At 39.1% G+C, this 16701-nt stretch overlaps 1 protein-coding gene across 3 annotated transcripts in view; it reads right to left on the reverse strand.

Annotated features, from left to right (window-relative positions):
* Nucleotides 1–16701, reverse strand: part of AFF3 (ALF transcription elongation factor 3) — a 277229-nt gene that overhangs the window by 5793 nt on the left and 254735 nt on the right. For 2 of the 3 annotated variants that reach the window (XM_088145043.1, XM_088145042.1), the window contains exons 17-20: nt 15666–15737; nt 5213–5306; nt 1609–1658; nt 570–775 (exon numbers count right to left, since the gene is read on the reverse strand). In XM_088145043.1, the coding sequence (XP_088001169.1) occupies nt 570–775; nt 1609–1658; nt 5213–5306; nt 15666–15737 (422 nt within the window). Of the gene's footprint in view, nt 1–569; nt 776–1608; nt 1659–5212; nt 5307–15665; nt 15738–16701 lie in introns of those variants that run through there. The other variant, XR_015796877.1, reaches the window with a different exon arrangement.

A 16701-nucleotide genomic window follows, 5' to 3' on the forward strand; every position in this document is an offset into this window, starting at 1 on the left:
CCGAGAATGGGCAACGTTTCTCTGCCATCTCACTTTGGTCCCTCTTTCTTGCCCATCCGTGTCCCATTGTGGGTTTTGCTTCCGTACACCAGCACGCCAAGCTCCAGCCAGTATCAACAGTGCAGACAGGATGTGAGATAGGGGGCCGGTCTGTGCAAATGCTAGACCTTCTTCCTCAGGGACACTGCAGTACTATAGTACTAGTTTAGGTTTCTGGAAGCATATGGGAGAGAAAGTACTAATGTTCTCTCACTCGATCCAAGATACAGAAGATGCCAGGCAGTGTCCATGCACTGAAACCAAAATGTAACTCATGGACTGCCCACTTCTGCTGTAGTTCCAGGTATTTTAAGATTTGTGCTGCAAAAAGATTCCATTCTTGTTTATGCTGCAATACTAGGGGTTAGCTCTAAAGTTTTAGGAGGAACATCCAAGGTAAGAAGCCATATCAGGATTAGGTGGGGGCCCAAGCCTGATTTATCAGTAAAGGTGGGATCCCAGAGATCCAGACTTAAGCTCTGGTCAAAATGATAGATTACTGTTTCAACAAACTATTTCTTATCACACACCTTGGTTTTCCTTGGCAAGATTGTCAGCCATCTCCCAGTAGTCATAACTGTGTAAGATGCTGTTGGTGATACTAACATGATTGGCTGCCATCTGATGTATTCGCTGAGGAATGCTGATTATGGAGGAAGGAGAAGGAGCTCCAGTGCTCCCAGCTGAGCTCAGCGGAGACAGGCTAGGAGATATGGGAGAAGGAGTTCCTGTACACCTGGAACAGTTGATTCAACAATATTACCAATGTACATTATAGCAGTAAAAATAAATTATTTTAAGAGTCCATCCAGCTTAGGATTTCATACATCTCTACCCTATGTCCTGCTTTATAATAAATTTGGCTCTCGCCCTGTACATTTTCACAACTCCAAATGTAGTTAATGTTGTTTCAGAATATAAAGCAGAACGGACAAAAGAGTGCCTGCCCACAAATCAAGAGTTCCAGAAAGACAGCTTCCATGCTACAGACATCAGCCTTTTAACATGTTATTTTGCATGTGTACATTTTTAGACAGTGGTACATTAAATCCACACTTTAATTTATTACATACAGTATATAAAATATGAATATGATGGATTCAAACCCCATGTGTACCATATAAGTATTTTTTCAAGAAAGAGAATTGGCTCATGCCCTTTATACGTTCTAGCCTGTAGGGACTGTCTGGGGATGATGGGAGTTGTAGCCCAATGCAACTGGAGGGTACCAGGTTGAAGAAGCCTTCCTTAGCAGACTCAGGCTTCTTGCTAAGAAATGTGTGAAGTGATCTTAACATTTCATTCAGTTTACCTTTGATTAATTTTTTTAGCAAAATACAGTAAGCTGCAACATTATACGCCTCTTTTTTCATTATCAAGGAGTTACCATAAGCAAAGATTAACAGCAACAATAAATCATTATCCCAAAGTGCCCAGTGGTGGAACTGCTGTTGAGAATTAATGGCTGAATGATCGCCTAGCACTAGCTTCCTCAACAAGGTGCCCCCACCTGAAATGTTTTGGTCTGGAAAGCAGGTAGCATATTAGGACAGAAAACAGTGAACTTACTTTGCACTAGTACTCCATGGAGATGGTGCCTGAGCAACTTTAGATGAATTCTGAAGAGAGACAGAAAAAAAATTACAAAAAAAATGGAATAAGCATCTACCAACAGAATACTATGGAGAGAAACAGAGTAAAAGTTTTAGAGTCCATATACACAATGTATATCACACACGAGAGCCAGTTTGGTCTAATGGTTGAGGCTTCAGGCTAGAAACGAGAAGACTGTAAGTTCTAGTTGTGCCTTAGGCGTGAAAGCTGGCTGGGTGACTGTGGGCCAGTCTCTCTCTGTCAGCCCACAACGTCAGGCTTGGGGGACAAGCCAGTTGGTAAATTCCTGTTGCAACCAATGGATCAACATTAATTTGATCCCCCAAAAAATCAGACCCTGCAACTGTGGGAAAAATGCTAGGAAGAAAAAAATACACAATGTACATCTCACCGTATGCTATGGATAAAAAATATTTATTTAGTACTGCATGCAATTTCTAGTTACAATACCAAATAAAAGACAAAACAGAAAAACATAAAAAAAGTAACAGTAAAATGGTATGTTGTAATTTATTTATTACTTATATTTACATCTTGCGTTTCCTCCAAGAGCTCAGGGTGGCTACATAGCATTCCCACATCCAATTTTCCCCCACTACAAACACAAACCAAAGAGAGGTAGGCTGGATTGAAAGAGAGGGACTGGCCCAAAGTCAATCATTAACAATTAGATCACACTGTTATGTAATCTTAATAATCCTCCTCCTCCTCCTCCTCCTCCTCCTCCTCCTCCTCCTCCTCCTCCTCCTCCTCCTCCTCCTCCTCCTCTTCTTCTTCTTCTTCTTCTTCTTCTTCTTCTTCTTCTTCTTCTTCTTCTTCTTCTTCTTCTTCTTCTTCTTCTTCTTCAACATATGTAAACATTATGATTTAACAGATTGGAACTGCTGGCATGGATGAAACATTTATCATATGGATACATTTTCAAATTGTACTTTCTTTTTTGCCATAAGATTAACATTGATCTCTAATATTTGAAGCAGGAGCAATGAAAGTACACACAACTGCTACTTAATTTAGAAGAATTAAGAAACTGGGAGACTGTGAGTTCTAGTTCCGCCTTAGGCACAAAGCCTAAGGTGGGTGACCTTGGGTCAATCACTCTTTCTCAGCCCTAGGAAGTAGGCAGTGGCAAGCCACTTCTGAAATCTTGCCAAGACAATGGCAGGGACTTGATTGGAGAAGGCTTTGGTTGTTCTTGTAATGATGGATGAGCCATAGGAACATGTACAGGGCCACTGGGAACAGTATTTTCGCTATCTGACAGATAAAATCATTTAGATACGTTTAGAATCAGACTCTAACTGGGCAAGTGCCTGAAGCATAGCCTTGTGGAGTTATCTGGAGTGGGTTTGAGCCTGTAACTCCTGATTAAGTGGACAGGGTCCTTTAGACTATGAGCTCAGCCACCTGTTTACTAAATTTAGGTCCTTCATGTGTTGTTAAGGCTGCCTGGGAGATGACCTATGGTTGGATTTCATGGAGTGTCAGCTTCTTTGAGAGAGGGCACAGTTCCTTTGGCCATGAAGGAAGCAATAGTGTGCCCCCTGCTCACTGGACCAAATGATTCTGGACAATTTCTGTCTGGTCTCCAATTTTCTCTTTTGCGGAAGGCTGTTTGAGAAGGTAGTCAAGCAACAGCTCCAGAGGATCCTAGAGTAAATGGACTACCTGAACCCATTTCAGTCTGGTTTGAAACCAGGATACAGCATGGAGCAGCACTGATCATGCTTTTCAATGACCTCTGGCAGAACTGTGATGAGGATGGTGCATGCATTTAATGCTTTTTTATCTCTCATGGCTTTCAATACCATCAATCACAGTATCCTTCTGGGCCAACTGCAGGGATTGGGAGTGGAGGGATACCACACTGTGGTGTTGCTCCTCTTGCCCATTTGTTTAACACCTACATGAACCTGCTGGGAGAAGTTATCTGTCAATTCAGGATCTGGTATCATGAATATCCTGGTGATATCCAACTGTACATTGCAACCCCGGTCCATGAAATGATGCTGTCGAGATCCTGTCTGTGTCTGGATGCTGTGTAGTTCTGCATGGGTAAGAATAGACTCAGCTCAGTCCTGCCAAGACCACCCCCAGTTCTGGGGATTTTCCATCTTTAGTCTTGGATGGATTTGCACTTCTCAGCTTGAGACTGGTGAACAGTCTGGGGGTCGTATTGGACTCACAGCTCCTGCTCAAAGAACAGAGGGCAGCTGTGGCAAAGAGATCCTTCACACAGATTCATACAGTGTACTGGTTGTGCCCATTCCTGGATCTGGAGGCTCTTCTTTGGACAGAGCGAGTATACTGTCCCTTGTGTCACAGTCACCTCACGAATGAACCACTGCAATTTGCTGTTAATAGGGCTGCTTCTGAAGACCACCCAGAGGCCACAGCTGGTTCAGAATGGAGCGGTGTGGGCAGTGATGGCCAGGCTGCACTATGCCTATGTGAAAGCCCTGCTCTGTGAGCTGCAGTGGCTGCTAGTTGGCTTCTGGGTGCCATTCAGGGTTTTCACCCATAAAGCTTTTCAGGGCACAGGGCCTGGCTGTTTGAGGGTTGCTTATCTCTGATTGTTTCTGCCCATCCAGTGAGCATGGGCACAGATCTGTGTCCCTTCAAAAAAATAGTCTCATCTATTGGGACATGGGAAACATGTCTGCTCGTAGCACCTGTCCTCTGGAATAGCATCTCTCAGAGATCTGTTCAGCCCCCAACCTGCTGATGTTCAGAAAGTCATTGAAAACATGACTGTTCTCCCAGGCCTTGGGGCAGGGTGCTGGCTGAGCCCCTGTAGGATTTTTGTTTTGGTTATATAGAGTTCGCCTTCTGGATGCTTAAAATCTGTTTGTTTTTTTAATTATTCTTACTTTTTCTAATGTAAGCTGCCTACAGCCACCTGGAATCAGGCAGCTTCTAAACTGCATTTAATTTATTAAGGAATGGGCACAGTGAATACTTGGACACCACTCTGAGCAGTTGACTACAATTTACAAACACCTTGAAAGTACATGTCCCTACAGTTTCAAAGCCAATGAAAATGCAAAAGCAGAAATCATAGGTCAAATAATATTTGAACTGCACTGAAAGGACTGACATACAAAACGTGACAAAAGACATCCAGGAATGTGCTGGAACGCTGACACAGTCACTGAAAAGAGCTTGTCTTTGGCCACCATAAGCCGTGCTTCCACTCTAAGTGAGTCCCTGAAATTGTTTCTTCCTCCATTACTTGGGAGTGGGCAGGCTGGAATGGAAGAAAAAGCTTTTTTACCTTATCCCCCCTCCAGGCATTGTTTCATCAGCAGTCGTTTACGAAGGCAGTGACATCCTCTCACGTGTTTCTTTTCTCAGGTACGCATTATGGGGAACACACAGATCAGCAGCAATGGCGTATTTCCCTAGCGAGTCATCTGGGGCTGTTTCACGGTTAAGCATTTCCCAACAAATGACCACAATGTTTTCTGTAGTTAGAAGCAATCATCTCTCTCTCTAACTTTAGTTATAGGATTGCTTCTAACTACAGAAAACATTGGCATTTCTCTGAGCAAAAACATACCTTGAAATACTCAATGAGAGCTTTTGAATATTTTACAGCATGGTCTCTTTTGAGCTGAAACATTCTCCAGTACAAAAGTGCCAAACAGCGGTAGCTAGGAGGAAAGGACAGAAAACCAAGTTTCAAAAAGAGTGTTCCATTTCAATAATCAAAATAAAATACAAATACCCTTCCGAGACTCAACTTAAATTTACATATTACAATTGGGAAAGGAGATGAAAGTACAGCAATCATTGCTCTTAATGTATGCAGTTATTTTGTCCCTCTCCAGGAGAGTTTTATCCCACTGACAACCACAAATGTGTGGGATTGGAACTTTACAAAATTTAGTGAGATTATGTGCTTAAAAATTGACACGGTCATAGCTACAGATTATACTACCTACGCTAACCCTACCATGCCTTTACTGAGGCTTAACTGAAATGTATTAATTTATTTACAGAAAGATCCTGGAGTGTCAAAGGCAAGTATTTTTTCAGCATCCTTTTTTGCAAATAACAAGATTATTACTCTGAAAAATGTTGTTAATAGCAAGTGGGAAAATTTCTTAGTTTAGAAGAAAGGAAGGGGAAAAAACATTCTAACTCTCACATACACAAAAATCAGAGGTAGCTTTTATGGCTACACGCTAGACGTGTATTAACTTAAATAAATGGACACAACCAAGAAAGGTTAAAATTGTAAAATGTGAAAACATATGTTTAATATCTGAAGTCGTTGCCACATCTTTAATCTTAGATAAACTGTTATAATAGGCTTGATTTTCCCTTTCATTCCAATAGAGGGTAGTCTCTGCTACGAGATGAAAAAGGAATAGCGCAATTTCCTAGAACTATGCCTCTAAATGGGCATTGTCCCGTTTGCTCTGCATGGAACCATAATGGAATTAAAGATCTCAGGTCATAACTCACCCTATAACCTTCCCAGGTGTAGTGAATATGTAAATGAGAGCAATTTATGAATGAATTAGCTAATCAGTGCTATTTGGAAGGACTCTAATGCCTTTGGATTAAATTCCACAAACTGATGCGCTATTGCTAATTGTTACAATTATTGCTAGTCCTCCCTTCTCACAAAGCAGATACTACAAAGCAAAGCAAAGTTTTTACAATCATTTTTTTTTCAGTCCTAATGTGGAAAGGTAACCAAAAAGATAATGTTCAATTTACATCACTCAAAAATATTAATTTGAAAGCTTATTTTTAAAACATATCTGTTAAGTGTGATTTATATTAACTATAAAGTAAGTTGCAAAATTAAAGGCTGACAATTCATCAAAATTTTAAGGGTCCCGATCCCTGTCAAGTTTTAGAGCAGTGTTTCTCAACCTTGACAACTTTAAGATGGGTGGATTTCAACTCCCAGAATTGCCCAGCCAGCATGCTGGCTGGGCAATTCTGGGAGTTGAAGTCCACCCATCTTAAAGTTGTCAAGGTTGAGAAACACTGCTTTACAGAAATCATTTCTGCATATAGCATTGGGAGAAGTGTCATCACTAGTGTGTTCAGTTCAAAAAGGCTTAGATAAACATTGATACAAAAAATATATGAAGATGAATCTTCAGATTGTTAAAATGTGCTAGTCTGCTTCTCTCTATAAAAGACAGTTTATAAAATCTCTGTTGCTTGATAAAGGTGATTTATTCATTGATTTTCTGGAATAGTCTTCCTCCTAAAGAAAGGGGCTGTATCTGGATCTGGTTGTCTACAATGGCTCACGCAGAAGAACTGGAAACTTAAGTAAGGATGTATTATTAACAGTAACACTCTCAAGTGCAATATATGAGCATTGCCTTGCAAATTCTAATATATAAGCAGATGGCCTTCTGTACTGCTTGCAATGCTTGTTTTCTTGTTCAGACCAGGAACAGTGTTGGAATTCACAGGCATCCACAGGGGAGGAGCGGCATGATGAAATGTGCATCACAACATTGTGGTGCAAACACGTGTCCAATATCACAAAAACGATACATTTATCGTTCTTGCCGTATAGAGTTTATTCAGAACACCTATGAGTAGTTTGCTCTTGAGAGTTTAGCTCAGACTGCTCTGCAACACTTCTGATAGCAATCAGTCACAGGGTAGCAAGCTAACTCTTCCCATTTTTTAGAGATCTGGAAAGGCACAGCTATCAGGCAGCATATAACTGAAACTGGCTGACCTCAACAGTTTAAACTGGGTTAGCACTTGGATGACTGCAGGCCAGTTGAGAAAAATTCCAGAAGAAGACCTTGGCAAACCACTGTCAAGAAAACTGTCTGGATATATCCATGAGCAACAGTAGCTTGGTAAAATTTACATTTTGAAAATAACTTCTCCATAGGAAAAGTTGGTTCTTGAATAGTTATGTGGAACAGGAGTACTTTCTACTGCTACTAAGCAAAAAGCAGTATGCAACTATTAGACGAACAATGCATTCTTTCCTGTGAAATGTAATGCATACTTACTCAGATGGTTATACACAGACGCACATTTACATTTTGTTTTAAAATGGATATTGTATTTTAATCGTGCTTTTAATTATTGTTAGTTATTCTGAGTGCTTTATAGTAGAAAAATCAAAATAAAATTCCCCTATTTTCAGTGGGACTTATTCCCAGGTAAGTATATTCAGAGCTACAATTTTGTATTTATTAATTTGATTTTAAAGATTATTTATTATCTGGTAGAGTGACTAGTTGAAATGAAAGTAACAGAATGCCGAATCATACTATTTACTTCAAGTCAGTCTTGACTCCTGGTGACTAGATGGAGAAGTCTTAGCAGCTATTGAGGCCACATTTTTTGGAAGTGGTTTGCCCTTGCCTTCTTCCTAGGACTGAGAAAGAGTGACTGGCTTCCATGCCTAAGGCAGGACTAGAACTCAGGTCTCCTTGTTCCTAGTCCAGTGCCTAAACCACTAGGCCAAACTGGAAGAGCAATTAGTTAAAGTGAAAGAAACAATGCTGAATCAGGCTTACGATATTATTTGCTTGATTTATAACTTTTCTTTCCTTCAAGAACTCATGGTAGCATATATAGCATTCCTTCCCTGAATTTTTTCTCACAATAAACCTGTGAAATAGATTACACTGAGGGAGAGTGATTGGCCCAGTTATGCACTGAATTTCCATGTCTCAGACTGGATTTAAGTCTGAGTCTCCCTCAGTCTAGTCCAGTGTTTCTCAGCCTTGGGAACTTTAAGATGTGTGGACTTCAACTCCCAGAATTCCCACATCTTTGCAAGGTTGAAAAACACTGGTCTAGTCCAACACATTAAGCACTGTATTGTCCTGGCTCTCATAGCAACTTTTTAAGGTGACTTGCAGCAGTGCCTTCTTAAAATGAGTACCAAACTGAAATGCATCCCTGACAAATTTCTAGCCTCCGCTTGAACACAATCCAGGGAAGGGAAGCCCACCATAAGCCTAGATAACTGGTTCCACGATCCCTCTTACTGTGAGGAAGGTTTTATTTTTTAAAAACATTCAGTTGGGATAGGTTTTACAGCAACTTAAGTCTATCATTCAGCGTCCTGAAACAAGAGGGAACAGATTTTGACCTTCTTCTATGTGAAATCCTTTCAGGAATTTAAATATTGCTACCTCTGTGGGATCTACTCAGTATCTTGCCTCAATCTGATCTCCAAAAGCTGGTGAGCACTCTTTAACTATTATTTACTTGTCAGGTCATGCAGGCCACACTGAAAAATCTTTCCAAACAGCATGTCATGGGTTACATTGTCAAATACTTTACTGAAATCAAGATACGTTATGCCTATAGCATTCCCATAGTCTTCTAAGGAAGTTACCCAATCAAATAGATAAAGTTAGCCTGGGAAGATTTGCTCTTGACAAATCCATGCTACCTTCTGGTAATGATCACACTGTTCTCCATGTGCTTATGGACTGATCTTTTTATTATCTGCACCAGAATCATCCCACAAATTGAGGTCATGGTGACTGTGCTATCGTTTCCTGGTTCCTTTTCTTTCTCCTTTTTAAGAACAGAGGCCACATTTGTCCTCCAGTTGTCTGACACTTCACTGGTTCTCCAGGATTTTTCAAAGATAATACAAAAAGGATTGTTCAGATGATCAGCTACTTCCTTCAACACCTAGAATGCAATTCATCTATTTCTACAGATTTAAACTGATACTATCTATGTAGGTATGTATCTGTCTGTCTGTCCAGCCATCCAATTCAGGCTTCTATCAATCTTAAGCATTTCATTCTGCTTATGACAATTTCCTGGTGAGCAGCTAAGTACACTGTTTCTTTTTTCTTCCTTTTATTTTGAACATACAGGTAGTCCCCAGTTTAAGAACAAGTTCTGTTCCCAAGGTCGTCCTTAAATTGAATTTGTATATAAGTTGGAACAGTATTATTGTATAATACTGTATAAGTTGTATTGTGTAATGAACTTGAACCATTGTGTATTTAACTTGAATTTTGCTACGAGAGGTTCCATTCTTAGCTATATGTCGTCCATAAGCCAGGTGTTCTTAACCCAGGGACTACATCTATTGAAAAAGCCCCCCTCTTTTTTTTCTTTGCATTTTTTGCCAATTTCAACTCATCCTGGGTTTTAGTTCTCTCGACCCCAGCAATACAGTCCAGACTCCCAGAAGTATTCTTCCTCTGTGACTTGGCCATTTGTGTATTGGTTATGTGTACTTTGTTTTTTGATTTTCATTAAAGTTTTTGTGTAGCCTCACTGGCTTTTTCTGCTGTCTTCTATTTTTTTTTCTTTTTTTGGAATTGTTCTCCAGGTAAACTAAACATCCTTTTCAGGAACTTTTCTAGGAGAATCTTTTCCAATTAACATTTTTTACTAAGGAATCCTACTTATCATTGCTCTGAGTTTATTAAAATCTACTTTTTTGAAGTTCAAGATAGTTCTTTGACTACCTTTAACTAGTTTTCCTTAAAATCCAGTACTCCAACCTTGTAATGGTATTTTTTCTCCAATATTCCTTCTATTTCTACTTCTTTAACTAGTTTCTCTTAATATCAAATCAAGAACAGCCAAGTCTCTGGTGCTGCCTTCTACTCTCTGAAGGAGAAATGTGTCAGTAAGATAAGTTAGGAATTTCCTGGAATGTCTATGCTGATTTTCTTCCCCAGAGATGTTGGAGTAATTACTCATTGCTTCTTTGAAATACCTGCAATTTGCTTTTTCAAAGCATTATCCAATCTTGTACTATATTGGATAGTTGGTAGTAGATATGAACAAGAATATTACTTCATTTTTCTTCTTATTTTAACTCTGGTGCTTCCTACAGTATTGCCACGTATATTCACTTAGATTTTCTGAGCAAATGTGGCTACATTTACTTGTTTATGGAACTTCTATACCATTTCAATCATGGTAGACTCTAAGTGGTGTAGAGATAATGATAAAATACAGAATACGCTAAAATAATAAAACAACAAAATACAATAGATAAAAATAATACATGAGATGATACCACAAGTTACTCAGATAACAATCTGCTATCCTATTCCCCTGGTTCCATAACAACCAGTTTTTAACAAACTTCTGAAAAATTGTAATGGAGGGTACTGCTTTTGTTTCTGGGAGTAAGCTGTTTCAAAGGAAGGGGGCTTCTACAGAGAATGCCTGCTTCCATGTTTCTCTACTGGACATCTCAGTAGGAGGGACCTTCAACAGACACTTTCTGCTTGCACACTATGGATGTACTGATTCTATCTGGAATAGACAGTCTTGGAAATAACCAGGCCATAAGCCATATGAGGCTTTATAGTTGATAACTAGCACACTGAATTGCACTTAGAAACATATACTAACCAGTGCATCTCTCACAATATTGGTGTTACATGACAATATTGGGTCTGGGTAATTATAAGGTAGCTGGGTTCTGCACCAGCTGAAGCTTCCAGAAGATCTTCAAAAAGGCAGCTTCATGGAAAGTGTATTGCAATCCCCTTATGGACTTTTTGCAGAAAATAGAAAAAAAATGAACTTATGATTTATGGTTTTGATGGTTAGATAGGATAGATTATAAAAAGAAGAGAGACATGTCGTAACTTTAGAGAAAGAGGTAAAATTATATTGTACTTATAACTGCTGTAAAGAAGATAAGAAGCCACTTCTTTATATCTTTTTTCTTTCTTTTTTATTTTTCTTCTACCTTTTTTCCTTTATTTTTTTCTTTTTGCACTGGCTTTCTTTTTTATTTCTTCCTTTTTCTTTTTTCCTTCTTACTCTATTTTAGTTTGCATTAATTTTTACTCTTGTTTTTAAAACTTTCAATAAAATGATATTAAAAAAAAAGAAAGTGAATTTCAATCAAGTTATGACAAGGGTACAACTGATAATATGCACTCTTGCCCCTGTTCCAAGAAGGCTGCAACTGGTATACCAGCTGAACTTGGCAAAGACTCTCCTACCCACAGCTTTCATCTGGTCTTCCAGCAGGAGCCATGTTTCTAGGAAGACTCCAAGACTGTGTGCCTGCTTGTTTAGGGCACCCCATTAAGAGTCCAAGATGAAACAGTCATGGAATCTGAATTAACAGTCATTCTATCTACTTTGGGCTGAATCTGAGCCTATTTCTCCCTATCCAACCCCTGAGCCTATTTCTCCCTATCCAACTCCTGACAACCCTAACCCTAACCCTAACCCTAACCCTGACAGGGGGTTGGATGGGGAGAAACACCTGATTAGGACCTCAATCACATTTCCCATTTAGCTTGGGATGGAGATACACAGCTAGGAGTCATCTGTATATGGACAATATCTCACCCCAAACTGAGGATGGGCCAATTCAGAGGCTTTGTGTAGATACTGAATACAACGGGGGAGAAGACTGAGCCCTGGGCACTCCATATTATCTTCTCTACAACCAGTGACTATAAATCACCGTACAGTGGTGCCTCTACTCCATTTTACAACTCCAAAAAGGAACATCTGAAATAGCCTAAAACTAGTAGACAAGGTGAATTTACAACCAATCCTGCAATAGGGTTAAGCAGTTCAGGAAGGGCAACAGTGGCACAGCTGGAGTATGGTACAACAGCAGCAACCCTAGTTTATACCTCTGGCACAACTGTATAAAATTCACATCTGGACACCTCCAGAATAATTCTTTTGATTTACAGTACAACTCTGTTCTGCTTCTGTTCTTTTTGAATGAACTGTACTCTTCAATTACAGTGGTACCTCGGGTCACGAACTTAATTCGTTCCGCGACTCTGGTTGCGACCCGAATTGGTCGCGACCTGAATCAAATTTTCCCATAAGGTTCAATGTAAATACAGTTAATCCGTTCTGACCCCTACGAATTTGGTCGCCAACCAATTTTGGTCGTGTCCCGAATCAAATTTTCCCATAAGGTTCAATGTAATTACAGTTAATCCGTTCTGAACCATATGTATTTTTTTTAAAACCACAAAAATATGACACAAAATACAGTACAGTACAGTATGAAGAGAGAGAACGCTAACCTTGCTCGAGGCGACTTCTGGCGTGGAGGACAGGAAGGTGGGTGGGGAGGCGGTTATTGCTTGGAGGGAGAGTCCCCCTCCCTACAGGAAGCCATGACGTGTCACGGCAGGGAAAATGGCCACGGATCCTGTTCGTCACCCGATGCGGAGTTCGCGGATGGAAGAAAAATTTTGCGAACGGTGCTGTTTGTGACCCGAATTGGTCATGAACAGAAGTGTTTGTGACCCGAGGTACCACTGTACTATATTTCAGTCATGGGAATAATTCCACCTGGTTACTTGTTACAGCTATAAATCATATTTGCCATCCTGTACTAAGAATTCAAGTTCATTTTGGTTATTTGCCATAATCTGAGCAATGAAGGCCAGACTCAGATTAAATGTCAGCAAGATGGAGTGGTGGTTTATCTAGAAAAGTGTAGCTCCATATTTAGCTTTTGATAGGGTTGGAATCCCCTAAAAAGCTGCTCTAGGATCTGGGAATTCTTGACTTACAATTGCTGTAAGGGTAGTGCACCAGATGGAGCTATTTCTGAACAGAATGCTCCACAGACAATTATTCATGACCTCATCACCCTAATTACAGTTGGGTTACTCTCTATTGAAGAATATGCAAAACTGCAATTGGTCCAAACTGCAGCATACCATCTGTTAATGGGTTGGTCCCAGTTTAACAAAGTCACATGATTCAGCAAGAGCTGCCCTGACCACCAATAGTTTTCCAGGACAATTCAAAGAGCTGGTTATCACCTATAAATCTCTTTATTGGCTAAATCCTTGATTTTTGTGGGGCCACCACAAGTCCAAGTAGACTTTTCCCATCCTGTGAATCTATCCAGGAAGGTATGCTTCTGATCCTCTCTCCAGAATAGTTTGGGGAACAGAAGTGCAGAGCCAGGCTTTTCCACTGGTGTACTGGCCCTGTGGAATTCTCTCCTCCCAGGGTTAGAATGGAGTCCTCCTTGCTCTTATTCAGGTGGAGATCATCTTTTGTTTGGCTTTTGGAAAACACATTGATAGGGATGACAACTGTTATATATGGTTTTTGGCAGTTATGTTTTTTGTGGTTATATGTGTCTTGCTAAATATTTTCTATTATTTTAAGCTTATGAAGCTTTTATGATGTGTTTTATTGGTGTAAGCTATCCAGCAATGTGGGAAAGCATACACGTGCAGTAAAATAAATAAAATACAATTTTATGAGCCAATATTCTTTATGATTTTTCACTGAGTGATTTTACAGATTTCATTAGAGTAACATTTCCATTTCTGCAGTGTACAAGTTTTTGTCTGAGACTTTTGCATACAGGTTTTCAACTCTACCATCCATTAGATTAAGTTTAAGGCCAACAGCTCTTTAAGGCCAACAGTTCTAAAGATCCAACAGTTCTTTAGCCAGGTAATTCAGATGCAGAAACAAAATCTCTGATATCATTTGCATGATCAGTCAGTCATTTCCAGATTCTTTTTTCCTTTTGCTTTTCAATGAATAGGATGGATATATGAGAACACTACTGAAGCCTCCTACCTAAACCTTCAAAATATATGGTCATAGAGCTGAAACTGTTCTTTACAGTATCATCCCCTCATGGATTAGCAGGCTAGGATATCTTTCAGTGAACTTGATAAAAGTTGTTCTTTGCATCCTTAACCTTTATTCCTGCCATACAACATACTTTACAATCCAGTGAGTCCAGCTGGCATATGTTTGTTCTGGATCCACATAGTAGTGAGCCATCAAATATCATGAGTCTTCTCTTATTCTTCTTGTAGGGCCCACCTGCTTTCCTTCTACCTTCCAGGAACTATTTCCTTTTGTTCTATTGCTTCTTTTTTTTCTCCTCCTGAAGGCTTATGGCTTGTTTCTTCTTTGAGGTTCTAAAAGTGGTTTTTCTGATGGTCACTCTTGTCCACTGGCCTTTTTTTCCTTGTGGAAAGTTGCGTCCTCTGTCAATGCCTGATATAGCATTGACAGAGGATGCAACTTTCCACAAGGAAAAAAAAAAGAGCAATAGAGAAAAAGGAAATAGTTTAACACCTCCTTCTTTTTACTTTTATGTCTTATTGTTCCCTTTTCAGACTTTCAGATTAGCCAACTGCACTCTGATGACTTAGAGGGAAAATATATTAAGGACTCTAGGACTTCCCTGCTGTACTGGGAACTTCTGTTTGCTCTTCATGTTCACTGTCTCAGTGAGCTTACTCCTGGGAAACTAGTGACTTATAGTCCTTCTATAATCTCTGCTTACTCAGCAGGAAGTATGCTACTCAGTATCCACAATGGGCAATCAGCAGCTATTCAGAGATTTAATTAACAGTGAGAATTTTTTAAATCATGGGAAAATAGGACTTTAAAGTTGGATGACATTATTTTACTAACATTGCCCCTTAGAAAAATGGGAGTTATTATAGCAAAGAAAAGGGAAGTTTTTATTTACTGAACTTTAACTATAAATTTAAAATTTTAAATGAAATAGGCAGGGATAAACTGGAAGAGCCTTTTGTGCCAATAAAAGAAGCTATTGTAGCCTCTAGAAACATTTTTTTTTTAAGGAAGACTATTGACTTGTTTAGGCTGGCAAACCAGCTTCGCTCCTATTTGTAAAAAGCAATCTGGCTTTATTTACTCCTGTACTGGTTCCACTGAGACGAAACTTCTGTAATATAGACATGGGACTGTCTATAAAAACACTCAGCTAGTCTAAAACATAACAACCAGTATACTAATACAAGCCAGATGGATTGCTGAAAACCGCAGATGTCTTAAACATTCTATAAAAATACTAGATGGACTGTTACTATTACACTAATCCTGCACGTTGCACTAAATAGCAATCTGTTTCTGGGCTCAGTGTAAAGCTGATGGTTGTGATCTTATATAAAAATACCTGACCAAAAGGCAATGTAAAGTCTGGTATTAATTACTTAATCTTAATTATTATAACATTCCATTTTGAGGACCGAATAATTGAAATTAATTTTTCAAATACATTTTAATTTACGCACCATAATGCTGCTAATTGTTTTTCTTCTGGTGGTGTACTGGGACCTGAGTGGGTTTTTAGTCTCACAGCATATCTGCAGAAGATTGAGAACAAAGTCAGCAAAGCAAGCAAAAAAAGGATGAACATGAAACATTTTTATAGCTCAGTGGGACTTACATTTACCTAAGGGTACATAGGATTGCAACCTTTACTTGTCACAGCTAATTGATTTCATTATCATCCCCCCCCTCGTTTTCCTTTCAGTGGGAACTCTTCAAAACTATGGCTGGATCTGTCTGCCTGCCAGCTTTAACGAAGTATAAGGCCTTTTCCCTCATGAAGCTTAGATGAATAACCCGACACTGTTTAGTCTTCTTTTTCTTGTCTGTGAAACTCTTATCTTCCTGCTTTTTTTCCTGTTAATGTCACCAGATTTGATCATTTCTTTCAGTTAGCTCCAATTCTCAAAGTGCCCTACCACTGATTAATTATAATGATTTATAATTATCATAATTTACAGTATTTTGCATGACACTTTACTAGATGTTCCCACACTTTCATTCACTTCAAAGGCTTTTCAAAGCTCAGATGAGGTTCAAATCCCCCTTCCACATTTAACTTCCTTTTATTACAATGTTTCATCTCATTTATACCCCTCCTTGCTTTGAACTCCAAATCTGTATCCTTGTACATTTTTGACGACAGTCCAAATGTGAAATATTTTTCTGATGAACAGTTTTGTGGCTTCTCATTTCACATCTTCTAAACACACAAATAAATGGACAAAACTTCTAAAGATCAGTTCTTACAGATTTTTGTTGTCTGTTTTCATATATTTGTTAGATTTTCTAGTAGTATGTATGTATGTATGTATGTATGTATGTATGTATTTATTTATTTATTTAAACAATTTTAAGAATTTACACGGCCACAGGCCACCCATCTGACAGCAGTGGCTCAAGGTGAGGAATAGAGATTTAAAACTGAAAAATAACCCAACGTGATTTGTTAAAATAAACTGCTCAGAGTCCTGTTGGATTGGACCACCATTTTTTTTC

The sequence above is a fragment of the Python bivittatus genome, unplaced genomic scaffold (genome assembly GCF_059951505.1).
Source record: "Python bivittatus isolate LINGU-HERP-01145 unplaced genomic scaffold, Pbiv_v1 ctg000350_np1212, whole genome shotgun sequence".
Classification (NCBI taxonomy): domain Eukaryota; kingdom Metazoa; phylum Chordata; class Lepidosauria; order Squamata; family Pythonidae; genus Python; species Python bivittatus.